Raw genomic sequence first — 27627 nt, 5'->3', positions numbered from 1 at the left:
GATATTTATAAAACATTTATAACACAACCCCACCCCCCCCCCCCCATACACACATTACTTACTGTGAAAGGTTTCAAGCCTGGGAGTGAGATTTTCAACCAAATGGAACATTGAATTACATGCTCATACATCAAATAATTTTGAAGTTATTATCAAAGCTAATCATTAATACAGAAAAATCTAAAACCCCCAGGTTTTAATTCCACAAAGGTAAATTCACTTCTTAAGGAGCCTTGACTGTTCTTCAAGTTCCTTATCACAGGAAAACTTAGGAGAAAGCCTTATCCCTGATTAGTACAATGTTTCCTGCCATTGCATAATAGAATAAAATCCACTCATATCTCTTGGCCTTCACTTCTCATCATAGCTCAAACATATATGCATTTCAAATACAAACCAAATTAATTTTATTTCTATTTAATCTAATAAAATGGTCAAGTTTTTTTGTGAAAAATGTATTTGCACAGTTTCTGATCTCCTCCATGAGGCTATGAAAAACTATATATCTTTTGAAGTAAAATAATAAAGTTTAATTCTTTCATCACCAAATGCAAAACACATTTCAAAGACAGTGCTGTTTTCATAGTTTAAGAACATCATCGGTGGACTGATGCAAGCAGAAGCTAAAGTGCGTGCTCGTCACACGATGTGGTTTCTAAATCTTTGCCCATATTCTGAACACTCAGAATTTACAATTTTTACAAAGTAGGTTCAAAACCCAACTGGAGAAAATGCACATACAAAAAAAAAAAATCCAAGTAAGAATATCAGAACCACCACTTTTGGACAAGAAATCTGTGAGCCTCAAACTGGTAGAAGCTCAGGCATAGCTTGGGAACTTATGTTGTACTGTTCTTACAGTCAGTCTCTCCTAAGAGAGCTGATATCAAGCATTAGAGACAGGGTAGGAGATCAGATGAAACTCAATTGGATCCAGCAAGGCCATTCTCAGGTCAAGTCAGTATCATTCACATCACTTAGCTCTAAGGAAACTGAGGCACAGAAAGCAGAAGCAACTCATTCACAACTAGTCTGCAGGCTAGAAACAAAACAACGAGCCAGATCTCACAGTTCAGTGACCCTCAAAGAGCACAGCATCAGAACATAGAATAGATGCATTACAGAAAACAGCATGAAAGCATAAATACTACTGGTTTAGATGTGATTACAAAATGAGAACAGGATTTCAAGTCAATTGTACCCTTTTAGAAAACCGTTTAGGCAGTCTGAAAGACAACACCACTATTTCTCATACAGCACTGCTCTAAATAACAGAAAAGTTTTATCAGAGCACTCATTTATTCACCACAACAGTTAGTAGAAAGAATGATGATAAAAACGATCTTCTATAGAAGTCATAAACATTGTAAATAACCATCCTGCCACCCATATACCACACTACTAGAAGACTGACCACAGGAATAGTTGTTTGTGTCCTCTCTATTATTTTATTCAGACTCATTGAATAATGTTTTATTTTTATTTTTCCCTTCATTATGATTCAAATGCACACACTTCTGCCTTTGTGGACCCCACCCTCAAAAGTAACCTTGAGAGCAAAAACCACTACAGAAACATATTCTTTTGCTGTCCATGCTGTCTATTGCTGTCATTGGGCTGGCAGAGATAAGTATTTGAGACTTTGAAAACTGACATAAGACAGACTGAAAAGACAAAAGTCCAGCTAAGATTCATATGTGAAGGCATACAGCAAAGGTCATAAAGTCTTAAGATTGTGCACTTCAAAATCTGAATACTAAAAAAAATAAACACATTAGAAGCAGACATCAAAACACACACACTAACAATTTTTCCCTTTTCACTTTGTCCAAAGGTCCAGTTAGGCATTCAACTTAATTCCCAAGAACTCTGGGTGATGCTGGCAGTTGACTTAGTCAAATAATTTTTTGTGAGTAAGAAAGAACTACTGGACTACCTTAGAAGTTAAAAACCATAAAATTAGTGTATCAATCTTACAGAGAACTAGGTAATCCGTAAACTTCAAGGAATTGATCCATGTTCTGATATTTTACAAGCATATCTTGGATATTCATCTTGGATGAATATTTCATTTTTGTGAAATAATAAAAGGTGTGCAACACTGATGGAAAGCAGGAAAGTTCTATCAATCTTTTATGGTCTATTTCTAAGACTGGCTTTCAAATTCTTTCTAATTCACACTTTGCGTTGGTTTTCCATACAAAGGTCATTTCATCAGTGGAAAATATTAATACGTAACTGTGAGAATACTATTTTCGATGTTACATGGGAAACAGGATCGAGATCAAAACAGAAGCTACTACTTTGTTTATACCTTTAAATGTGCTACAACAAATAGGCTTGAAAAGCCGCTAACAGAAGTGAGCATAAAAAATATAAGGCTGGGGTTAAAATGAAGAAGAAAAAGTAATCTCAAAGTGAAAAAGCCATATAATATCCCATTCTGAAAAGCACAGAGGAACATCCTGACTCAAAAGAAAAAGCAAAGGGTGGAAAAAAAACCCAACCAGAAAAATGTCAATTTGCTTGATAAAGCAAAGAGAAAAAATTGCAATTATTTGACTTTGGAACATCAGCAATAACCAAAGCAATAATGCACATCACATTAATAGAGGCAGCAATTATAGCACAATGTGAGAAAAATGCATTTCAATACTGACAGCTGATGACTCAGAATTCATTCCTTTTACCAATGTTTCTTTTTGTTTCTTTAAAATTGTCTGAAATGCTCTTTGCTAGATGTCCCAGCTTCAAAAGCTCTACAGGACTTCAATGTTCAGACTGACTATATTTTGGAGCTAGGGAATATAAATTACTTTGTAATAAACCCTTCTTTCACAAATGAAAACAACCATAGTAATGCAGTCAAGCGCCACAATCCATGGTTGACGCTCAACTTAAATGTAATTTAAGATAGCTAAAAGAATAGAATTTTGGACTTTTCTCGTCCCTGTACTTCCTTTGACATGAAGGAAAATACTACATACACTGTATCTGGTGGAAAACTAGCTAGAATTATTTAAATCTCTATCAATAACACCCAGTATTAGAAAGCTAAAAGCAAAATTAAAATAAACGTATTATTGTGAAAGTTTCTTTAATGTTTTAATTGTGTATTTTATGTCAAGTAAAACCATAAAAACCTGAAACTACCTCCTCCTGTTTCCCAAAAACATCTTAAAAATTTGAAATCTTCACCCCTTCCAAAAAGAGAAGTCGTAGAACAATTAGACAATAGAAAAATCTTAAAGTTTTGTGAATATCATCATTCACCTTTATTTTTTCTTTAATGAACATTTTGAAAATATTATTTCTTTTATTGTCTCATGTGTATGTGAAAAAACTATTCATTAATAACTTGGAATTTTTAATAATAGTAATTGGAATAATTTTAGGATTTGCATGAAGTCTGTTGGAACCCTAGTCCAAAGTTTCTCAGAGACAGCCAAAATATAAAGTTTATCATGACAGACATCAATAATACAAGTAAAATTCGTATTGCTGCATACATGACAATAACTAAAAGCCGAACAAAATATTCTTCACAAAATTCTTCTGAAACTAGAATTACTATAGACCCAAAGCATTTTTACATTCCATACAGCAATACAGAGTACGATTAGTAATATTCTTCTAGAACTTGTGATAATTATTTTTAATTAGACTAAAAAAGAAAAACCCTGCTATCGATGAAACAGTTATAAATACTCCAGCAACAATGTTAAACTGTTAAACAGTTACTGCAGTAAATGCAGTAGGAAAGACAGATAGACATCTATGAAATGGTAGGTGATGAATGCACGGGATTCCCAGACCCGATATGGCACAACATTAATCTTTTACCATTTTTAAAAAAATTGTAAACAACTTATTGTGTTAAAGCTCCATAATTACAAGTGGGAAAACAACTGCTACCTTGTTGGAACACACAGGTTAGGGAAGTATAAAAACAATGGCAAATGGGAACACATGATGAAATCTGAGGCTCCTAAAATTCTTCAGAGTTGCCTGAAAATCATCATCAAGTCATGAAAACTTTGCAGAGATCCGTTGAATTCCTCGCTCTTCTCTATCCTTGCACTTTTCATTACACTGTAAGGCATCAAGAGCATCTTTAAACACTAGGAAAGCATGCACTCATGTCATCTTCTTCTCCTGAGCGGAGAAGAAGTGGGAAATCTGGTATTCACGTCTATATAAAGTTCTCAATTTTTTCTGATTTTAAAAACTGTACATATGGCTTAAACAGCAATCAGGAGTTGCTTTTATAATAAAGCATTTTCTCCTTAAAAGCACTGATAAAAATTTATTTCATTTCAGAAAATGTTAATTTCCAAGTTTTATGATTTCAAGAGGACCATGTAAACAAATCCTTAGTCTATTCTGCTCGGAAAGCATTACCACATCTATGTTAACTTGCATACTGATCTGCCTGGACATCAACAAAAGATAATATTCATAGAAGAAAGATGAAGTAAAGATCTCCATTTGACAGATTTGTGCCTTCCAGCTTGAGTCTATCATCCTTCCCACACAGAGACATGCTAAGTTATATATTACTGTTTCATGACAGCTAGTGTGAAAATCAGAGCCTTGAATGCAAAAAGATACACCAACTTGTCCCTCACCCTAACTCACTGAACTTACCATGCCTGGAAGCAAGACTTTCTCCTCCAGTCTTCAGTGAATCCCCCAAAGGGATGTCAGGATAATGGAACCTGACAGTTTTACAGAAATAATGCCATAAACCACCCTAAAGGAGCCTTGTATCAACCAACAAGAAGCAATTACCTTGACTCTTGACTCTCTACCACCAGTCAGTAGCAGAGTTTTATCTACTTAGAGACCTAATTCACAGCTTTAAGAATGCAAATCAGTATTTTCCCCTTTAAAAATAAGACCCAGTGACTTTTTCAAAACAATGTTCATAGATAATCACTTATCTGTCCAGATCTCAGCAGACAAATTACTGCTAAGCAGTATTTTTATTCTACTACAAAACCTTTTCATTAGGACTATATACTTCGGTATTTCAGATAGTAAGAAAAATGGGCAAATGGGAAGGGGTACTTCATAAGAAAGCAGATGTTTAACTACATCATACAATAATGAAAATGAGGCAAAGATGATGTCAAAAGATTTTAAGGTAAGAGAGCTGGGTAAAGCAGGGAGTTGATTTTTTTTTAATTCCTTATGTTCTTGAGGTGAAATAATTGGAAAATGGTGAGACACCGTTTATTTCACCAGATGTCCAAGGAACAAATGTAAGGGATAACAATTCTACCTACAAATATTAGTAATTTCTCTCCCAGTCCACCTTCCAACTTCTGCTGTAATTACTAATAGAAAATAAGATCAAAATGAAAGTTATTGTCATTTTCATATATTTGCAGGAGAGCTTTTCATGATTTTAGGATTTCATTTAGAATTCATAAGCATCTCTGAAGTTTCTGTATCTCATTTGTTAGCTTATTTCAGCTCATGTCATGTTGTCCACGATCCCAAAGCCACCTGACATAGACAAGAGAAATGGCAGTAGGGAGCCAACTACTTTTCACCTATACTGAAAGCTGGGTAAACTCTCTATTCCATTCATCTGAACTATTCCTTATTACTTCAACAAATCTTTTATATCATAAGGAAACTGGTAACAAGAATTAGAACTTCTACAATTTGCAATACAGACAAATTTTTCCCTCTCTTCATTCAAGAGCAAGATAAGGGGTTTCCAAAATATACCCAGTCCCAAGTCACGTTAAGCATTTATCAAATACTTACTGCAGACACCTAAATCTTCATTGGACAGGCTCACTACAGGTTTCTTTTATGGGAAGGGATTGGGGGGAAGTTGTGCAGAGTAAGTTAGGTTGGCACTCACACATTTAAAAACAAGACAGAAAAGTAGGTGGAGAGGACTGTTGCATAAAACAAGTTCAGAAACAAAGTTATTATCAGGTCTAATTGCACCTGAGTAAAAGCCCGAGTGAAAGGAAAATCATTAACTTCTGAAAACATATCTACTCTTCAATAACTGATTTCTAAAGGAAAGGACACTTACTTATGCAGTTAACTCTAAACCTGTTGTGTCAAAGTTATTACTTTACCTGAAATCAACTGATGTCAGGTTTTTGGAACAAAAAGGCTCTTTACCCAACCAGAGCTTTACAGAGTCAGCATCTGAAACTCTACACAAAGGTACTATGGACAACATTAACTAAACCACATCATGAGTGGGAAGCCCTATGTATTTCTGAAATAGTTTTAGACTCTGCGAGGCTCAATCTTTCAAAAAATTGAGCCTTTTTGCCAACAACTAAATCTCCCTACAGCTGAATATTAGCTTTCAAATCTAGCCCTGTTGTGCAGCACATTACTACTTCATCAGTAGAATAAAACAAACGGAATAAATAAAATCCTAAATTACTTAGAAGGTAGGTGCATCAAGATTTAACAGAAATCAGCATTGGCACTTCACCCTCTACAAACATATATTCAAGGAAATAAGATACATTTCATGGACAACATCCATTTGTGAAGCTGGCCATCTCAAGAAGTTGTATTTGTAAATCTTCAAGGGACTGCTGAAATTCTTGTCACTTCAGGTGGCAACTATCCACATCTCAGTGGAAAAAATAAGGAGAGGGAATACCCACATGAAAAAACTGAAGCTATAACGTTAAACAAATATACTGATCTTCTAACAATAACAGAAAAAGGGAAAGATGTTTCAGTCCTGACCTATTCCCCACTGCCACTGTGGACTTAGGAAAAAAGCACCCAGCACCATTCAGAAGGCAGCCTATCTGTCCTAGACAACCTTTCTCTTTAAAGGGCAGCTAAAAGTTACCTTAGAAAGGCAACATGTCCAACTCTCCATATTTATTAAATTACAGGCACTACAGAGTGACCTTAGAGCTTGACTGAAGTGCAACTCCAGGGCAAAAAAAAAAAATAAAAAAAATCCCTCAATCTATTTTTGACCTCCCTAAATCCATTATCTTACCCATTTTTTCTGACATATGAAATGGGAAAGAAGACACAGTATAGTTCCACAAATATATGAAGTATAACCCATATGAGCTCTGACAATGAAGGTGGAAGTTAACCTGTCCTGCAGTTATGCTGAATGAAATCCTTATACTAATTCAATTAAGAAACTGTGAAGTAAGCAAAACAAGCTGCCTCCCCATCCAAGCAGAAACTCAAAATCTTAGTATAAGCTATATGTCAGTGAAAGGGAAAAAAAGCAATCAAAAAAAAAAAACCAACGCTGAAAAACTTTTTTAACACACATCTTATTTGTACCTTGTATATAAAAGCACTGTCAAGTCCAGGATATGTTTTAACAAAACCATTATTTCTCAGTTTTGGGTTCAAATACCTAAGTACTATTGTTATTTGGGATGTCAATATGCATGTAATAGATTTTTATTCTCATGTCAGTGAATCTTGAAATATCACTCTTTTTTTTGCCCTAATGACAAGAAATAAATACTCAAAAGTCATTTTCATTGTAAAAAAAATTTCCTGTCTGAATCATGTGTTTTCCTGACTACATATGAAGTTTATAAAATGAAAATTCTTGGGATCTTGAATAGCCATCTTTTTCAATTCAGCCGTATGTCCATTGCACAGTCACTAGAAAGAGTTGTTAATAAAAAAAAAGACATTATAAAGTGCAAAAATAATTTGCTACTAGTAGGTTACCATAAATTTACAAAGGATTTTTGGTAATAGGAGAGTAATGAAGTAGGAATAAACCAAATCTTATTAGTGTCTAACTGCAATATGCAGTAAGACCTGACAATATTAATAAATGTCTTTTTACATGTAGGAAAAGCTCTATTTTGGCAGTTCTTTCACAAAAGGCAGATGTTGCTAACAACCACCCCGGGCTTTCTGTTTTCTGTGACCTATTTAAAGGACCAATGTACCACTTCATGGTCCTCTCATGCTGCTGAAGGGTACACACAGAAGAATCATCCACGTTCATTTCAATATGATTAGCTGTGGGATGCTCCCTCAGTTCAAGCATGGTATAGTGTAAAAGTGAGGGTAGCTGCTTCAGCTTCCACTTAAAGGAATGAAAGCATAAACAAGGACAAAAATGAGAGGTTCAAGCAGCTGATGTTTGGGACAGTGAATATGATCTGGTGAACACCCGTGTTAAGAAAATGCATGTCTGTATCATGGTGCGCTGAGTAGGAAGGGACACTAACCATGCTTTTGTCCTTTCTCTCCATCTACTGAACCCCTCAGTATTGGTGCAACATTAAAACACAAATAGGCTGTAGAAAACTTTTGTTTGTCATACTCCACTGTTAGCGTTTTTGACTATCAAATTTGTAGCACTGCTTACGAACAATGGATTTCATTAATCTTTCTGGTTCTGATTTAACTACAAATTTAGTCTCACTCTATAATTTTGATTTAACTACCTTCCTAGCTTTAATTTTACATAATACACATCTCCTTCCATTCTTGATTTTCACAAGAAAAACTGCAAGAGCAGGCTTGAAATATGAAAAAGATTTGTCATCTCCATTGGTCACAAAATTGAGGAACTGTATCAAAGAACAGAAGAGCTTTTTCTGAAAGACTTCACAAGAAATGATCTACAGGAGCAAGAGGTAACTCTCCTCATCAGAGCCAAGACTGACATGTTGTGAGACTGAGTAAGAATCTATTTTGTCAGATTACAGAGGTATGAACTGACAGCTACAAAAAGATTATTATATTATTCTAGAAGAAATGCACCAGCTGCATCTGATAAGTAATACAGGAAAATTACTGTAGTAGGTAAGAGTAATGGAACTATAACAGTAACACCAATCCAATTCCCCCCAAACCATAACAAATTAAAACAACAATGTATTAGCACACAGAAAAAACAAATGCTCTGCTCCTGTAAGAGCAGAGTTACCCTTTCACTCTAGTCCGCTGCTAACAGTATTGTTGCGCCTATGCAATATCCTCTGTATATGATATATGTAGTTGACAAGAAATGCTAAGTAATCAATAAGAAGAATTTTATTTAAGACATGCACTTTTACGAATCCTTTTGGAAGTATGCACGTGACTCTCCATTACAGTGCTCCAAGCTGGAATTCTATTCAAACCCTGCTCTGAAACAGCTCCCCTTTTTAACACCTAAGTGAACAAAGAAGTACATCACACTAAAATCTCCATTCTTCATACTTAAAGTACAGACTTGTGACATCTGTGAACTCCAAGAATATTAATCAGGTTATACTAAATATTAGCTTGCCTTGAATTCAAATATAAATGTACAGAAATACTGTAATCAACAACAGCAAGTAAGTATTTTTAACACTGTGGCGGTATTGCCAGATACAATGTGCATTTTATATCAGTATAGAAGCAACACGAATGCCCTGAAGATGTGAACAAAGACCTGCAGCCTACCAGGGTTAAACCCCAACAGCAGTGTTTGGAGATTCATCCTAAATGACAAATCAGTACCTATTAACATATCAATTTAAAATTTGCTCTTGCATCCTGCTGTTTTACCATACTACTTCTGTTTATGAATGCCCATCTCTCTTTTTCCCTACCATTTTATACTTTATCCCTACCAGTTTATACTTTAAGCAGTTATCTCAAATGAGACAAAACCATTGTTTTTTCATCTAGCCATTTCTTTCTCTGAACTACTTCATTATCTGCCTTACCTGCCCCTTCTACCACTTCCTACTATCAGTGTCATGCCATCTTTCTGCCCAATCTAGATTTGGAGCTATTTCTCATTTGAAATGCTTTTTCTTTTATTTTTAAATCATATCTACTTAATTTGTCCTCCCTAGCCTTGTTCATAATTAACACGAATTACCATTTGAACCTTTATTGTTGTCCTACCCATGGTCAGCTTTGGGAATCTCAGCAGAGAAACACGATCTTTTATAATGCTATGCACAACTTACTTGGGAAACAGCAAGATGCCTCGTATGACCGTTTCCTGGAAACCCTTTTTCGGCGGGGGAAGAGGGAAGAACTTCAGGTAATGTCAAGGCATCACTAGTTTTAAATAACTCTGTATTTGTAAACTTCTATCAGAGCAACTCTTGGACAATTACTATTGCTATTACATTGGCTGCTGCAGCTCCTTAGGATGTCTCTTTAAAGTTATCCTCCAAACAACTTCTCAGCAAGTCTTACAAGCAGCAATGCAGAGATTACATAAAATTTTTGTCTTTTTATAGTTGATGCATTTCAGACAGCATATAATTGAATCACAGACATGCGGAAAGTTTTGAAGTTGCAGTACCATGAATCACATATAAAGAAATTATTTTCTATTAAGATACATTTTGAGAAAAAGAAGGCAGACCAAAAAAAAACCCAAATGCTAATTTGCGTATTAAAGCACTCTCTTGTATTAAAGAAATCAAATCCTGTGTTATGAAACTTCCAAGAAATGCTGAAGCCAAAATACAAGAATACCTTTTTCATGATATTTTGTTTTCTTCTATTTTAAAAGGATTTTTAGAAAGAGGCAGGAGATTAAAATAACATGAAAGTCTGCCATATATTTAAAAGACTTTATCATTAATTACCTCCTTTGCAAAAGAAACTGAATAGAACAATTACATGGAAATTTTTCTCATACTTTGAGAAGGACAGTAAGCTAACTGTAACAAAGTGAGGAAATAGTCTAACGTAAGAATGTTACCTTCCCAAATGAGATACAGAGTTGCTGAAAATGTGTTAAAAACCTATAAATGCTTCAGCTGACTTTGTAGTGAAAAGTTGATTCTTTTTTAGAATAAAAATCTAATCAATCTTCCGGCAAAATAAGCCTGGCTTCACACAGACAATAAGCACATTTTAGCTAAACTTTTTTAAAACATGAAATGTAACTGAAGAACTTCCTCTTCATTGCACAGCTTGTCAATTTGCTATTACTTTCTCTAAAATACTGAGCAACACATTTCACTGTTGCTTGTACTAAAGCACTTGCGCTAAAGCATCAGCCTTTGTACTTCTACAAAATGACTTGAATATCTCATCTCCCACTCTTTTGCCATCCTCCAAATATAATGCCCTGCCCATCATCTTCATTTCTGGTGCTTCCCAAGATTCCCTACAACACTGTCATTTCAGCCCTGCTAGACTCATCCTGTTCAGAAGGCAAGACAGTTCTATGTGTCACCATTTCCACACTTTTCTGTATGCTGGTTATAAAAGGAAAGAAAAGGTCAACACGCATAAGAAGCCAGAATACATTAGTATCTTCAAAGCATACCCCAAAAGCCAGCACAGGGTAACACACATGAGAAGAGCATTTTGGGAGACAAGGCAAGCAACATCATCCTTGTGTGCCTGTTACCCTCCCTCCTAGTATTTCAGTGTCACCCAGAAAAGAATTCTCAGGCACCATCGCTCTTCCTTCCTTTTTCATCTCCCTGTTATTCCCCAGTGACAGATGGATCACTGTATATGCTACGTTCCCTGCCTGCTCACCAGAATCCTTCATTTCTACTACTTTTTCCTTTCTCCTCTTACACAATCACTTTTGGTATTAACATTGTAAAAACTACCAATGGAATCACATCTGTACATTACTATTCCAAGCAGTGTCTGGCTGCCATAAACTGTATCTTGGTTTTACAGATACTTTCCAAGGTATGAGAAATTGTTGGCCTATTTAAAGGCAGTGGATCCATAACTCAAAAAGTGTTTCTCTTGCATGCCTGAACAACAAGCATGCAAGAGAAAAAAGCAATTAATTAATTCAGGAGCCTATTCATAGCACAATGATTTTACCAGTTATTTTGGTTAAAGCATCTATACCACAAGAATTCAGAACTTTCAGTCCATTGCACTGTATGTTCATTTGCATCACTTTTCTGCCCCTTACGTGGCAAAAGCAGGTATTCAGAGACACTTGAATAAACACGTAAACTGGTTTTCATTTTTGTTTCTCCTACTTCAAATACCAATTACTTTATTTTTTAACTTATTTGCACATCTCTCGGTGAAACCTGGCTGTGTAGCAGACCATGCCATCTCACATTAGATCTTTAGGCAAGGCCTTATGCCCTGTACTACTTCTGGTACAGAGCTGTAGCTTGTATTTTAGATGAGCTCCCACTTGCGCGATACAAATATGCAATAATTCTGCTGATCTGTTACATTCTGTTTCTGAACACACAGTCCAAAAATAAACTCAGAAAACAAGACTGCTATTGTGGTGATCTGAACTGTTGCTCACTCAATCCCAGGGACTCCTGATTTTGCCATTTTTATTCTTTTTCTAGAATAACAGCACATTTCTCTCAGATATATTAACTAACATTTCAACATTTCTCTATTCTATTCTGAAAAAAAAATAATCCAGCACTACAGACAAAATGTGGCAATCACACTTATTTAATATGCTGTCATTCATTCCCCATATACTCATTTAAAATGTCAAATAAAAGACTGCATCCTACTAGATACTTCTGGTTAGCTATCTGAAAAAAAAACAAAAAACAACTACACACATAGATCTGTCTGCTCTCCATATAACATAGGAATTTAAAAGTTTTAAAGGGCATACTACAAAGACTGCAAACTTTGTAGTAAGTTCTTGAAAAGTTTTAAATTCCTAGGCTAGAGACCTATGCATTTTGGTTATGTTTGTTTTTGGTTTTTTTTAAGACAGCTAACCAGAATTGTTTTCTGAAAGACATTTTTATGTCTTTGTCCCTAATTAGTAGCCACACTGCCATAACTACTTCAGGTTGTAAGCAACTGTAAGAAGTGAAAATATAGCAGTGCTTTATTTTTGTTAAATTGCTATTAAGTATTGATATCAGTCAGTATTAGCTATCGAGTCAATGAAATATGGCCTATATAATTTATACTCTTCCAGGCAGTAATAAGAGTGTCAGATTGGTTGCTGAGTAGTCAAACTACCCAATAGTTCCCTATTCCGAAACAAAGGAAGTGAATACATTTTCAGCTTCCCACATAAAAACACAACAGTTTTAGGATAAGTTCCCTTCTTGCTCTAAACACTCTAAGTAAACTCAGATGAAAGCAATCCTTTATTTAGCAATCTCTCTTGCACACCACATGTTTACATGTTATTTCTTTGTTCCCCAATTGCAGTTCTCCTGTCATTTGCTAGAAAGGGTGAAAGAAACACAAATATTAAATACCTGCTTTTACAAGGCCCCTGGGACTTGTATTCACGCTTACCTTGGACTTTCTCCTGCCCAGACATTATGCCCACCCAAACACTACAAAGCTCCTTTGTCAAAATGAACTCTTTTTCATTCTGGAACAGCTCACTAGTATAGAGATGAGCATCACAACATATAAGCTTTTGGGCTAAATTCTACTGCTCAATTCCAGCAGACATGCAAGCGGGAGACATAAACCCAATACAAAATATTGTTGCACTTGGCGCTGTCACATTGATGGCATTATGAACACACCTTTAATGGTCCAAAAAGACTGCTAGCAAAAGTGTACAAACACTCTTGAGTGCTGGTGGAGTGTTCACGAAGACATGCATGTTTCATCATACTGTTACACAGATAGACATACACATACATAAACAGCTTTCCACAAAGTGAAGATATGATGCACTAGAATAAACTCACAGGGATAGATTAACTTTTCCAGACAGGTATCTGCAGCGTACTATTACTGTGGCATGCAGCTTCACATTTCTAATGGGCTGATGAAGACTGGCAACATTTGTGGGAAAACAGTAAGACAGACAATAATATAAAAGAACGGCCGAAACCCACCTTAAGGAGTTCATAATGTTGAATACCATTCACACCAATGTCTGGATCGATGGCAGATGGGACAGAATAGCGAGAATTAATTGCCGTGTTTTCAGGGATAGAGATGTTAATAACTGTTGAAGGGAAGAGGGGGGCATTGTCATTAATATCCTCTATTAGGAATCTGATCTTGACCAGTCTGAAAACTTCATCAGGCAAAACAGCAACCTCCACCTCATAAAAGCAGCGATTCTCACTGAAGATGCCAGAGCACAGTTTCTCTCGGTCTATGCGGTTTGCGGTTGTGAATATCTCACCAGTGTTCTCCTCCACCCGTACTAATGGCACATCACCAGTCTTATACACAAGCTTGAACTGTAGTGGTGAGGAAAGGGGCACATCTGGGTGGAGTGTTAGGTTAAGATCCTTGAGCAAATTGCCAATGAGGACATTTTCAGGCAGTTCTTCCCGCACGGTGTAATTCTTCTCCTGCGCGCCAGATTGAAATACAATACAGGCTAATAAGACTGCCAAGAGGTAGGTTCCAGACAGCAAGTCCATCTCCAGAAAGACTTACGAATATTCGTGTAGAACACCAAGAGTAACTGGAAAAAGAAAAAGAGAGAAAGAAAAAGTCTTAAAAATTTACAGAATACTGTGTTCTTAAAGTGATGGAAACATGAAAACAGTACCTTCCTAGAGCAAATAACCTGAATTATTTGAAAACCTGATCAGTAAAGTAATATTTGACTTAACAATGCTTAATAAAATGTGTACAATTTCTTGCACAATTTTTTAATTTAAACTGTTTACTAAACACAGAGGTAAGAATCTTAGAGCTGAATTAGAGTGAATCAACAAATAAATACAAAAATCCCTATTTCTAGCACGATTTTCCTTTGCTCCTTAAGAAAACCTCTTCCTTTGAAGCCTCTGCTACATTGTCCCTATTTTTTTTTGTTTCCAAAGAAAAAAGTAGGTAAGAAGTTAGAAAGCAATCATCTGCCGAGAAACAGATCTTTTTATACCTCTTGCTCAGAGATGGGAAACCAACAACACTGTCTTAACTTGCCCCTAAGTTTTGCACTGACAAAAGTATATAACATTAACAGCAAAGACATCTGGCTTTCTTTAATATAGGAACTTGAACTGCCAAGAAAGTGTTATCACTGAATCACAGAATGGTAGGGGTTGGAATGGACCTCTGGAGACCATCTAATCCAACCTCCCTGCCCCACAGCAGGTTGCACAGGATTGCGTCCTCAGCGAGTTTTGATTATCTCCAGAGAAGGAGAATCCGCAACCTCTCTAGACGGCCTGTTCCAGTGCTCCGTCATCCTCAAAGAAAAGAAGTTTTTCCTCATGTTCAAATGGAATTTCTTGTATTCCAGTCAATGTCAGTTACCCCTTGTCCTGTTGCCAGGCACCACTGAAAAGAATCCAGCCCCATTTTCTTGACACCCACTCCTTACATTTTTATAAGCATTAATAAGATCCCCTCTTGGTCTCCTCTGGGAAAAACAGATCCAGGTCTCTCAGCCTTTTCTCATAAAAGAGGTGCTGGAAGTTTTTCCTCATGTTCAAATGGAATTTCTTGTATTCCAGTCAATGTCAGTTACCCCTTGTCCTGTTGCCAGGCACCACTGAAAAGAATCCAGCCCCATTTTCTTGACACCCACTCCTTACATTTTTATAAGCATTAATAAGATCCCCTCTTGGTCTCCTCTGGGAAAAACAGATCCAGGTCTCTCAGCCTTTTCTCATAAAAGAGGTGCTGCATTCCCTTGATCACCTTTGTAGCCCTCTGCTGGAATCCCTCCAGTAGTTCATTCTCTTTCTTCAACTGGGGAGTCCAGAACTGGACACTGTACTCCAGATGCGGCCTCACTAGGGCAGAGTAGAGGGGGAGGATGACAACCCTCGACCTGCTGGCTATGATCTTTTTAATGTACCCCAGGATACCAGTGGCCTTCTTGACCACAAAGGCAACTTGTCCTCCAGGACTCCCAGGTCCTTCTCTGCAGAGCTGCTTTCCAGCAGGTCAACCCCTAACCTGTACCAGTGTATGGGTTTATTCCTCCCTAGGTGTGATGTCTATTATCTAGATAGAGTCTGGTGAACGTCAGCCAACAATAGGTGGAAAGCCGTTTCACACAGGGACAGTAATATAGCAGGTTTTTGTTTGTTTGTTTTTGAAGATGATCAGATCTGATTTGATCTTTGGAAGTAAACATAAACACTAGTATTCAATTCACTGAAATTGGGGTTATGTCTCTGAAGAGGAGCGCACAAATTCCAACACAAAAGGATAACAGCAAAACATCACAAGTTTTTAATGTAGAACTAAAGCAAAAAGATTTTTCCTGGCAGGAAAGGTAAACTTGTACTCTCTTAGTTCCCCAAATGCCCAACATACTGCCAGATAATCTCTCTTCATTTGAATGCTTGCCATTAGTTTCTAGGACATTTGAAATTTCTTTTGCTGTCTTTGATTTTGGGGTTGGGGGGAAAGGAGGTAAGAGATAAAACTATACAGCAATATTTTCCCGTTTGGTACATGACAATATTTAATACATCTCCTGCAGAATGAACCATAAGAAATTTCATGTAACTTTAAATCTGGTGATGTCTTGTTCTGGCCTGAAGAAAAGGAAGTTTTGCAGTTTTCAACCTAATTTCTGAATAACAGTATATTCTCCTCTCAAGATTGTTAACAACCCCAAGAAAGAGAGAAGTAGAATGGGATAACTTATAGGTATGTGCAAGTATCTACGTAACCACAGTCTTCAGCTGAGAACTTCAGGGAAAAAAAAACGCTATTGAACTCCTTATATAGAATATGCTGCTTTGCCTAAACTTCACATAATTAGCATAAATTCTGGAAGGGCAAAATCTAGGATAGCATTTCTGTAAGATAGATGTTCAAGAGCTCCTTCTAAAATGATTTTGTTAATTAATGAAGTTTTAGTTCCTAGCAACTTAGCATTTGTTTCAAATATACCTGTACTACTCATCTACATTCTTTTAATTGTGTGTGTAAAAATGTTATTTTTTTTCCTGCATTTTCTGATTCTACTCCTGTCATAGCACAGATTGACTTACTCCTGCAGACCAAGTTGCAGTGGTTGAAGAAATTACTGAAGCCGGTAATTGTCTTCACCTGTTAGTTACTGCCTTTCAGAAGTACCACTTTCCAGACATTTTAAATTAAAATATTTGACTCTGCAGTGAAACAGATTAGGAACACTTAATATTGCTATTCCATTTCAACTCTGCAACCTGCTTTTGACTGAGAATAAGTAACAGATAAAGAACATTCCAACCAGATCTGCAAGATGTATCTTTCCACGTCAGCATGATTTAACTGTAAACCTTTTTTCTGGCTTTATGGTTATACAAAAGGAGCAACATGAAATAAAAATCCAATCCTGCAAGTCTTCACTTATGAAAAAAGGCATTTCTCACTGGAGTAATTCAATTAACCTGACTGAGATTGCTGACATGGGCAAGAACTGGATATGCAGTTTATGTGGCATAGTTACCGAATTACCTACAGTATTTTCATAATTCACTGACTTATTTGAAGTACTCTGGTAATTGCAGTATAAGGCACAATACAAGACTAAACTGACACTCAGGAGTGAAGAAACAGTACAGTATAAACAGCCACAGTCCATTATATTATCATACTCTAAATAAGTAAATAACTAAGTCATCAGCAGATACTGATTATCACTAACACAGTGGTAGCAGCATGAGTTTAATGAAAGAATGGTGGCAATACTGTACAAGTATACTAGTTTGACTACTATCATTTTATTTATCAACTGTCTCAAATTTCTGTAAGTACATCTCCAGCAACTGTCACCTCACTAAAGTAATTGCTCATGAACATTCAATCTTCAGAAAGTCCTTATTTCAGGAAAGTACATTTTTGTACCCATTATTCTTAAAATAAATACAGTTACCTTGTTACCAAGCAAAACCACAATAAAAATGTATGAATTGCACTTAAGAGTTTATATGTAAGTGCTCAACACAAAATTTCAGAATGGTTGCATATTCCATGCATACCAGAAAGCACTATTCTGCCACCTTTTCGTCATTAAGGGAACTTAAACTGATGTTTACAGAGTAATATTTTTAGACTTACAGTTCCATTTCTGACAGGAGGAAATAATAGGAAAAAAACCAACCATAAATATAGCACACATTCCAGTCTCTATCCCAAATTCTTCTGTAACAACAGTGATGTAAGGATTGCTTATAAGTTATAATATAAAAATATTATATAGTCATGCATATATCTTCCAAAAAATAATCTTATGCTATAAAAATCTATTTATTATTAACAAGATTATTAATGCTATACTGCTCCCCTCGCAATTTTAGTCACACTCAAAAAAAAGGTTTGTGTTTTATTTATCAGGTTTTCAAAGCAATTTGAGAATGAGTAAACAAACTGAACAGTCTAAAGAGTTTATGTAAAACTTTCCCAAATCAATTCTGAAAGTTGTGATAGTACCAGTAGATAACTTACATTAAAAATATCTGATAAGAACTCCTGTAATCCCAGTTATAATTGCAGTGGAGTTTCTAGGGATTATAAAACAACAGCAGAACTCAAAGAGGTTCAACAGGAAAACTGCGGGGTGAAACTGAACATTACATTACTACACACATTTTTATTTAGGATTTTTTTTTTTAATGAAACAGTTTGAACCATTCTATTAAAAAGAAAATTAAAACCTGGAAATAATAGAACACCATTATTATAAACCATGTTAGATAAATGTTAACATGACTCTGTAATGTCTTTCATTGCCATAGATTTTCCTGGGTAAAGACACATAATCGGTAGAGTTATGAGTTTTAACTAGTCTCAAAGTAGAAATAACAACCAACAATGACTTATACTTTTTGAACTACTGTAGAACACACTACTTTTAAATGGTCTTTGCCTGTTTTTCTAAACAATTCTAGGAATAGTTCTGAACCTTTAAAACTGTTCTAGAGCCACAGACCTTTGAGAAAAAAAAAAAAATATCCAACATGACTTGTTTCCTTCTTCGACATAAAGTGGAACATCTTATGCCATGGGTAAAGTGTTATTCTTAAAGCAACCTATTTCTATAGCCATAGCTGTACGTTGTCTGTGATTTGTGCCATAGCACCAATAGGAATACTATGGCAACAGCAATGCAAAGAAAAAGAGCATGAGGTACTTTCTAGCAACAAAGCATCATCGTGAAAAGACATTTATGAAATGAGACTATTTCTAATGACATAAAATATTTAACATGTCTCTCATTTTTCTACACATAATTAACATAAATACCACAAAAATGGGAAAACAGCATCAACACAAATCCAAAAGCAAAAGGAAAGACTAAAGAAAACGCAAATGGAAATGGCAGAATCAGACAAAACAGGACATTAAAAGAAATTGTCAAAAGAGAGCATGTGAATGGTAACAGATGGCGGAAAAAGTTAGAGATTAACTAAGACAGACAGACTAGATAAAAATACAAAGAGAAAAAACGAAAGGAACCAAGCAGAAAGGCAGTCAGAGTACAGCGTGTGGAAACAGACCTTCTTGATGACTAGAATATAGAGGCAAAAGAAAAAAAAAGTATGGAAGGTTAAATAGAGTAGTCCAATTCTAAAGGACCCTTCATAAAATCCAGTACTCACACTTTTAAGGTGGTAAAAAAAAAATTAAGAACAAATAGAACTGTTTAACAGAAGGTAACGTTAAGCTTGCCAAGCCATTTTCCCAGCTTTCAAAAGAACACATTGATGTCTGTACTGCTGACTTCTGTAACTAGTAAGGCAAATGGCCCAGATGGACAGGATGCAGGGTAGGAGGAGAAAAAACCATCTGAGATCTGCCCTCTTTCATCTGAGTATCTATGCACCGAAATAGACCCGCTTTTTTGTCCAATATACTAAATATTAATAGCATAATTTAAATATTATCATTGTTCATTATTATCTTCATTTAGCAGCTGTCAAATAATACCTTGAAAAGTAGATAGAATATAAAAGCTTTAACTACCTAATGGAGTATGATGTGAAGGTAGAATCTAAATCTGGTTTTTATACACAGGGCTCTACCTGGTCCCACCTCAGCGAGAATTCCTGCAGCTTATTACAAGACTTGACTGCTATTTCTCACTTAAACAGAACCACAGAAAAGTAGTGAATGCAATAAAGAGTCCAGGTGCCCACCTCAGATAAAAAAGCAACACTATTTCTTGTTACCTGGGTTATGATTTGACTGAGAGTAGGAATAAATACACTAGGTAGTATTTTGTAACTGCTATATCAAGTTTTAATAAAAAAAGCATTATAGATGATTTTAAAAATTTAGGAATATTACAATGAAGTCCAAAAACTATATCAATAATCAAATATCGAAACCATAATAGAGAAGCAATCCTGAGAAATATTACTCCCATTCTTATCTTCATATTCCTGAACCAGTTTTAATTACATGAACAAATTTAGGTAGTACACCACATTTTTTCAATCTCTTACCCCTTTCATTTGCTGCTAATCCACTCCTAAAAGATGAGTATTTAAATCCCTGAGTGAAAACAGTGTTTCTCAGAGCAAAAGATTCGTGTGACATGGGCGCTATTTGTCAGTCAATAGCGATTACGTTATTTAACTGAAGAATGAGTTATTTGCAACTATTCAGTTTACAAAGGCTCCCTCTAAAGTGTCCATTGATAATTAAGCAGTTCTAGGCTACATGCCAGAGGCTTTGAATTTCTGAATCATGTTGATATGGATTTCAACTTTATCCAGTACACCTCAGCTGAAAAGTTAGGTAGGATCTTTTCTGGTACTGCAGATCTTTAGTGTTCGATGTTTTGGTTGTGTTTTTTTATTGTTGAGTTTTGGTGGGTTGATGGGTTTTTTCCTGTAAGACATAGCTGAACACAGCAATGTCATCCTCTGTCATCACACATTCCATGTTTCATTTAACGAACTGGCTGGGTTTGATGGCGGTTAACTTTTTTAAAACAGTAGAGACTTTACTGGTACTTCTTACTGGTTTTAATGACATTAACAAACACTACAAAGCTGCTGCCTGACAGGAACCCCCCAAATTTTTTAAAAGGCCAGGCACAAATGGTAACAATCAATCTGAACTCCTTTTCACACTCTATAATGTTTCAAAGAGAAATTATCTTCCAGCCATCAATATTTATGCACAGGATCCACTCCCTACATAGTATATTTTATGATCATAGTCAAAGAAAAAAAAAATACCTCCAAGAGAAACACACAATTTGTTATATAATCAGGGCTTTCAAACTCATTCCCTCATATGATTTTACTCTAAATCCACTAAGGGACTGATGTATTCTTTGATCTATATTTTATTAGCGTGATGGTACTGACTGCAATGAGGTTTTTTTAATTTGCTTTTTTTTCCTCAGTGATGAACAAAATGAAACTAGAAATTCTTACCACCAGGAGAAAACATCACCCCACACCCATTTAAGTCAACTGAAGAATTAAGTAAGCGTACTTGCTTACAGTTGCATGGTCTCTTGATTCTGAGTCTTCACGACTGCAGAAATGTAGTGGGTTTAGGTTTTGGGGGTTTTGGTTTGTTTTTTTCCCCTTTTCCACCACAGAGGATAAGAAACACTCCTCACTTGAAGAAATAAAAAGTTAATAACCAATAGGCAGATTCTTGCAGCCACATGAAGAAGCAGCCAAGGTGTGGAAAACAACCAATTAATAAATTATTGCTGAAACAGAATTCTATATTCCTGATGTCACTCTGCAACTAAAAGGAAGAATGCTTATTAAAATTTGTATCAAGATGCTGGATACAGTGAACAGAACTATAAATACACAACAAGCAGTGAGCATGCTGAATAGACAAATTTAACTCAATCATATTGATATATGACATAAAGAGTAATTTCTCTTAATTGTTTCAAATAAATCCCTATGAAGCTGAAGTCTCTTTTTTACTAAAATAATAAGTACAATCCATGCTTGGACCTAGCAACCACTCTGCAAATATTTTTAAAATATCCTGTAAATTATTTCAGGAATAAGAATACAGCAGTATCAAATTCATTTATATACCAGTAACACTAGGAAACAGATAGTCCTGTTATTAGCAGTGAAACAGTTTTGCACCAGAGCTATGTAGAAAGCTAGCAGCTGAGAACAGTAATCTTGGAAAAAAAGGTGAAGATCTCCCTGATATGTATGGCTAATCCCATTTTCTTAGAAAGAAACACTGGGATATCAGAAAAAATAGAAAAAAATTAAACCAACCAACAAAGAAAAAAGAAAACTCCACAAAAAACAAACCCAACACACAAACCTTCTATAATGCTGCTGAATGTCACAACTCCAAAGCTAACAAAACTTTAATCTACAAATTCAAATACCTATTCACTAAAATTCAATGACTAACTTTAAAAAACAATACAAAAAAAACAAGTTAACTGTACTATTCATGAAGTCATTTTCTTAGTGTTTTATTTTTGTGTTTGTACACATGTATATATTTTACAAATCAACTAAAAATTTCTCTATTTTTATTCCTTGGAGGTCTGCTCATGCCTCTAATCTGAAAATTACATCTCTCCTAAAGCAAACACAAAAGTCATTCATGAACCACTGGCAAGAGAATGCGCTATAAGAAAAAATTATGTGAAACCATATATGGGATCGTTGGGTGTATTTCAACTTAAGACATATTTTTATTCATTTAAAAATGAAAATAAATTTTATTTTTGTCACTCGTGTATGGCAATTGTCAAGATCACCTGTTTCACACAACACAGTTTGCTTCACTGCCTCACTACCAGTTAATAACTTTTGTTATTGAACAGAAGAAAAATGCACTTCACAGTGTCTATGAAACAATTCAAATATTTGTGAATAAGGATAGGAATACTGCTCACAGCTGAATACTATATTGTCTATTACCTGCTTATATTAAATACAACTCTGCCTAGAGTCCGGTCATATACAAAACAAAATTTCTTCATCCTAGAGTAGCAAAAATCAGCTGCATTCTTGTATCCCCCCCTCGATTCAAAACACAGAGATGTGTTTACCATATTAACTTATGTTTCTCATTTAACCAAGTTCCATTTGTGAGAACACCGTTCCCAAAACATACAGAAAAAATTAAAAAAACCCAAACTATATATATTGTATTTTATCTTTTAAAATAGTCACAAATTTTAAAAAAATAAGACTTTCTATTTATATTTTGTAATTCTTGTTAAAACTCAAATATCTGGAATTTTGCAGCAGTTGCATCAAATTCCTGAAGAGGAGGGGCAAAGTCCTCCTGAGTGTCAGGATTCATGTATAAGAATTTAAACGATACCAGAACCTAACTTTTTCTATACAATATTTTTTCAATCGCTTAAACTCTTATATTTCTATCAGTTTCTCTCTGCCTCAGCATAAGACACACAGAAAAGGCTGAGTGTCCCGTGAAAATACTCTCACAGATTTTTATAACAAGTTCTTACAATACTCCAAGCCTGAGAGGAACAGAGTAGCTGAACTTTCACCCTTATTCCTGCTCAGCAAATTATCCTGTGCCTACATAAAACAGGACCAGGAGACTACAGCAACAAAGCAAGTTTAAAATATATTTTAGTATGCGTTTATTCTGTCCTCCCATTAGGCTGCCTGGAAATGCAAACTGTGTTCCATTTCTGTAAGGCTCCTGAAGGATCACATTAAAAACCACAAAATTCATACACTTACGCAGTCCTTAACTAATGTATTTCATTACTTATCACTGTAATTAATAACTACCTAAGCATCAAATAACTTACTTTCTTCTTTCTCAGTAAAATGGGAAGAAAATAGTTCAGACAGTTTTACATTCATCCTTGCAAATATTTCACAGAAGGAAAACTCAATTAATTTGCTTCAAACAAAAGTTTATACAGTACAGCAAAAAAGAAAAATTTAACAGTAACTTAGACTCCATGGAAGTCCTTAAATAAGAAACAGTACATTTTTCATCCAGTGGCACCAAAACTACTCATTTTCATATGGGAATTTTTCTTCTTCTTAAAGATAGCTTAAATGTAAATGAGATTCAAAACAGAAGGTAGTGGTCAATAGCTTAAAATGCAAAATAATTCAAAAAAGAAATTTTCTTTACCTTAGCATTTATCTCAGCAATTAAGTCTAATCACCACATTTGTCTGAAGTTGCAACACGTAACATATGGATACAATACATAAGAATACATATTCAGATATCATAAACTTCATTCCAGAATCTCTAAGAGTACCATGAACATGAGAACTAACTGCACATGTTGGAAGGCATTTTCACATGATTCATGTATAATGTAAATGAGATTCAAAACAGAAGGTAGTGGTCAATAGCTTAAAATGCAAAATAATTCAAAAAAGAAATTTTCTTTACCTTAGCATTTATCTCAGCAATTAAGTCTAATCACCACATTTGTCTGAAGTTGCAACACGTAACATATGGATACAATACATAAGAATACACATTCAGGTATCATAAACTTCATTCCAGAATCTCTAAGAGTACCATGAACATGAGAACTAACTGCACATGTTGGAAGGCATTTTCACATGATAATTTTCACATGATTCATGTACGGGTCCAAATAGCAGGGAAACAATCACACTTTTTTTTTTAACTACCTGACCCTGTCTACACACACTATATGAATAAAACATTGTAGTATATAACATAGGACTCTCCTAAAACAACATGCTTTGAGCGTAAGCCTTTTCCAAAGGCAAAACAAAACAAACTTAAGATACTTTATATCAGAATACAAAACAAAACTATAGTTAGAAATGGGAGGGAGAGAACAAACAAAAAGAAAAAAACAGACTACAACAAAACAGAAAAATAAGATTATAAGCGCCTCTTCACTCGCTGTCCTAGCACACCAGCTCCTCACGGAAAGGCCTGCCCTCACCCCAGAGAGTTTCAGGGCTTATCGCTGCCTCCACGTGCCCTCAGACAGCTTGTAGAAAAACCCTTTCTTTATCCTTACCTGACCACAAAAACAAAGCACCACCTTTAGCTACGGAAGGTCCCGTGATAGAAATGGTGGGGGAAGACTGAAGAAACGCCACCATCCACCAGCTCTAGCCCCAGACCCAGGCGGCCACTCCCTGCCAGGCGGGGCACGACGACCGCACCAAAATGGCGGCTGCCGCTCGCCCTCCGACCTCAAGGCGCTGCGCCGCCCCACGTGACTCGCCCCTCCCTCCCTTCTAGAAGCTTCCGGAGCTATCATAAACTTCATTCCAGAATCTCTAAGAATACCATGAACATGAGAAGTAACTGCACATGTTGGAAGGAATTTTCACATGATTCATGTACGGGTCCAAATAGCAGGGAAACAATCACACTTTTTTTTTTAACTACCTGACCCTGTCTACACACACTATATGAATAAAACATTGTAGTATATAACATAGGACTCTCCTAAAACAACATGCTTTGAGCGTAAGCCTTTTCCAAAGGCAAAACAAAACAAACTTAAGATACTTTATATCAGAATACAAAACAAAACTATAGTTAGAAATGGGAGGGAGAGAACAAACAAAAAGAAAAAAACAGACTACAACAAAACAGAAAAATAAGATTATAAGCGCCTCTTCACTCGCTGTCCTAGCACACCAGCTCCTCACAGAAAGGCCTGCCCTCACCCCAGAGAGTTTCAGGGCTTATCGCTGCCTCCACGTGCCCTCAGACAGCTTGTAGAAAAACCCTTTCTTTATCCTTACCTGACCACAAAAACAAAGCACCACCTTTAGCTACGGAAGGTCCCGTGATAGAAATGGTGGGGGAAGACTGAAGACTGAAGAAACGCCGCCGTCCACCAGCTCTAGCCCCAGACCCGGGCGGCCACTCCCTGCCAGGCGGGGCACGACGACCGCACCAAAATGGCGGCTGCCGCTCGCCCTCCGACCTCAAGGCGCTGCGCCGCCCCACGTGACTCGCCCCTCCCTCCCTTCTAGAAGCTTCCGGAGCGCGTGGCTCCTCCCTCAGCCGCCCGCCCCCGCCCCGCCCCACCCGTCCCGGGAGCTCCCTCAGGGGCCGGTGGGGGGGGCGATGCGGCAGCGAGTACCGTACCCCGTCCAGCGCCACAGCCTGAGAAACACCCACAAACGGTAAGTAGCAAGCTCCTTCGGTAGAATGCGGGGCGTGAGGTTCATATGCAGATGAAGAAAACCGGGGCAAAGAGAAGCTGTAATTTTTTGTACGCTTTCACATGCATAAGTACTTAGAAATTCTCTGCAGGTTGGGGCCCGAGTTACCACAGGCAGGCCTGCCTAAGTGCCAGAGTCTCCAAGGTTAAGAGGTTATTCCCAGCTCCCTTTCCCAAAGCCATTCAGTGCAACACTTCTGGTAACAGGATTTCAGTGGCATGAGGGGAAAAAAAATCCCTGTATTTAGAGTCTATAAAGCTTTTTGGTGATCACTCAAACTGAAAGGTGCTGTATACGTAAAAGGTGTTAGCTAATTGCAGCTGTAGCGTAGTCTGGCTTTAGAAAAAATTTCTGTGAGGAAGAAGTGAACCACCCTCTTTCCTAGCTATAGGAAATAAATGCATATAAAAGAAAATGAAAAGCGGTTTGAGAAAAGATTTCTTGTGATGTATTAAGTGGGTGACCAAGGGCATCTGAGTTTGATCACAGCTAGTTGTAGTTAAAAGGATTAAGAATAAGCCCTACTAATTCATACCTTACATTATTAAGAGCATGAATTTATTTGTTATGATATTATAATATAAATAAATATCTATTTGCAATTCAAATTCATTAATATAATTTGATTATTTTCTTGTGTTGCAACTCTGTCTTTAATTACCTGTTTTCTTCCAGTCCTCCTAAGCAGGAATTTTCTTCTTACTACACTTGTAGCTTGAAATGACCTTTGCTTCAATAACTTGATACAGTGCTAGTAATTAAAGATAGTAACAACAATAATTATTATTTGATAACTGTGCTTTCTGCTATTTTTTTCACATTAATTGATGTAATTTTTAAACAAAAGATGTATAGCAAATGATCCATGAATTGTAACAAAGTTTAACTTAATCCTTTATATGCTGGAGTAGGACTAAACTTTCAGTAACTCACTATTAGCATATGCATACTATTAAAGATAGACCAACTTTTGAAAAGTTAAATCATGTAGATTTTAAAGAAATTTCTTAATAATAAAAAGTATTATGCCTTGTTGATATATAAGAAAAATACTTCCTTAATTCAATAGTTTATGTAGGCAAAAATGTAAACTATTCTTCTCTGTTATTTTAAAAAACAAAACAAAAAAAGAGTAGAATCATGTAACTGTTCTGGTAAAATACTTTCTAGTGCATAGCACCCCTCTTCCTGACAGATCCCCAAACTGCTGTAGAGATTGCAAACACATGAATTGCTTCTCAAGGCACTGAAATTCAGTGCCAGGAGCACTACACTAAAGTGATTCTGGGAAGCGGATTGAAAACTAAATTATCCAGTGGAGAAATTATCCAGTGGAAATGATGGAGCATAGCTGTTTAGACTTTGGAGAAGGCAGCTACCAAGATTCAGTCAGACTACTTCTACAAAAAAATACTCAGTAAAAAGGGTCACAGAATTGGATAAAGCAGAATTATATTAATACTTTAAAATGTGCTACAGCAGTTTGATGTGTAGGCCCTGATTCTGTACTTTAAATTTTGTTTTACCTGTGTAGTAAACACGGTTTGAAAAGCAGAGGATGTGATCAAAACTTTTCTATTAAATTGATTCAAAGCCTACAGAAATCAGTGGTATCTTCTGTAAGGTTTACAAAATTTGCCAGAACTATAGCTCTGGAAAACAAATGT

General features: G+C 36.1%; 1 protein-coding gene across 2 annotated transcripts in view; it reads right to left on the bottom strand.

The window, feature by feature from the left end:
* The window catches only part of PCDH11X (protocadherin 11 X-linked), a 504069-nt gene that overhangs the window by 437126 nt on the left and 39316 nt on the right, over nt 1–27627 (bottom strand). For both annotated transcript variants that reach the window (XM_014955203.1, XM_014955204.1), the window contains exon 2: nt 13764–14347. In XM_014955203.1, coding sequence (XP_014810689.1) covers nt 13764–14303 — 540 coding nt within the window. In that variant the 5' untranslated portion in view covers nt 14304–14347. The remainder of the gene's footprint in view (nt 1–13763; nt 14348–27627) is intronic.

The sequence above is a fragment of the Calidris pugnax genome, unplaced genomic scaffold, assembly GCF_001431845.1.
Source record: "Calidris pugnax isolate Ruff unplaced genomic scaffold, ASM143184v1 scaffold38, whole genome shotgun sequence".
Lineage (NCBI taxonomy): Eukaryota > Metazoa > Chordata > Aves > Charadriiformes > Scolopacidae > Calidris > Calidris pugnax.
The sequence above is the reverse complement of the archived record's forward strand: the minus strand, read 5'-3'. Positions and strand labels throughout refer to the sequence as shown.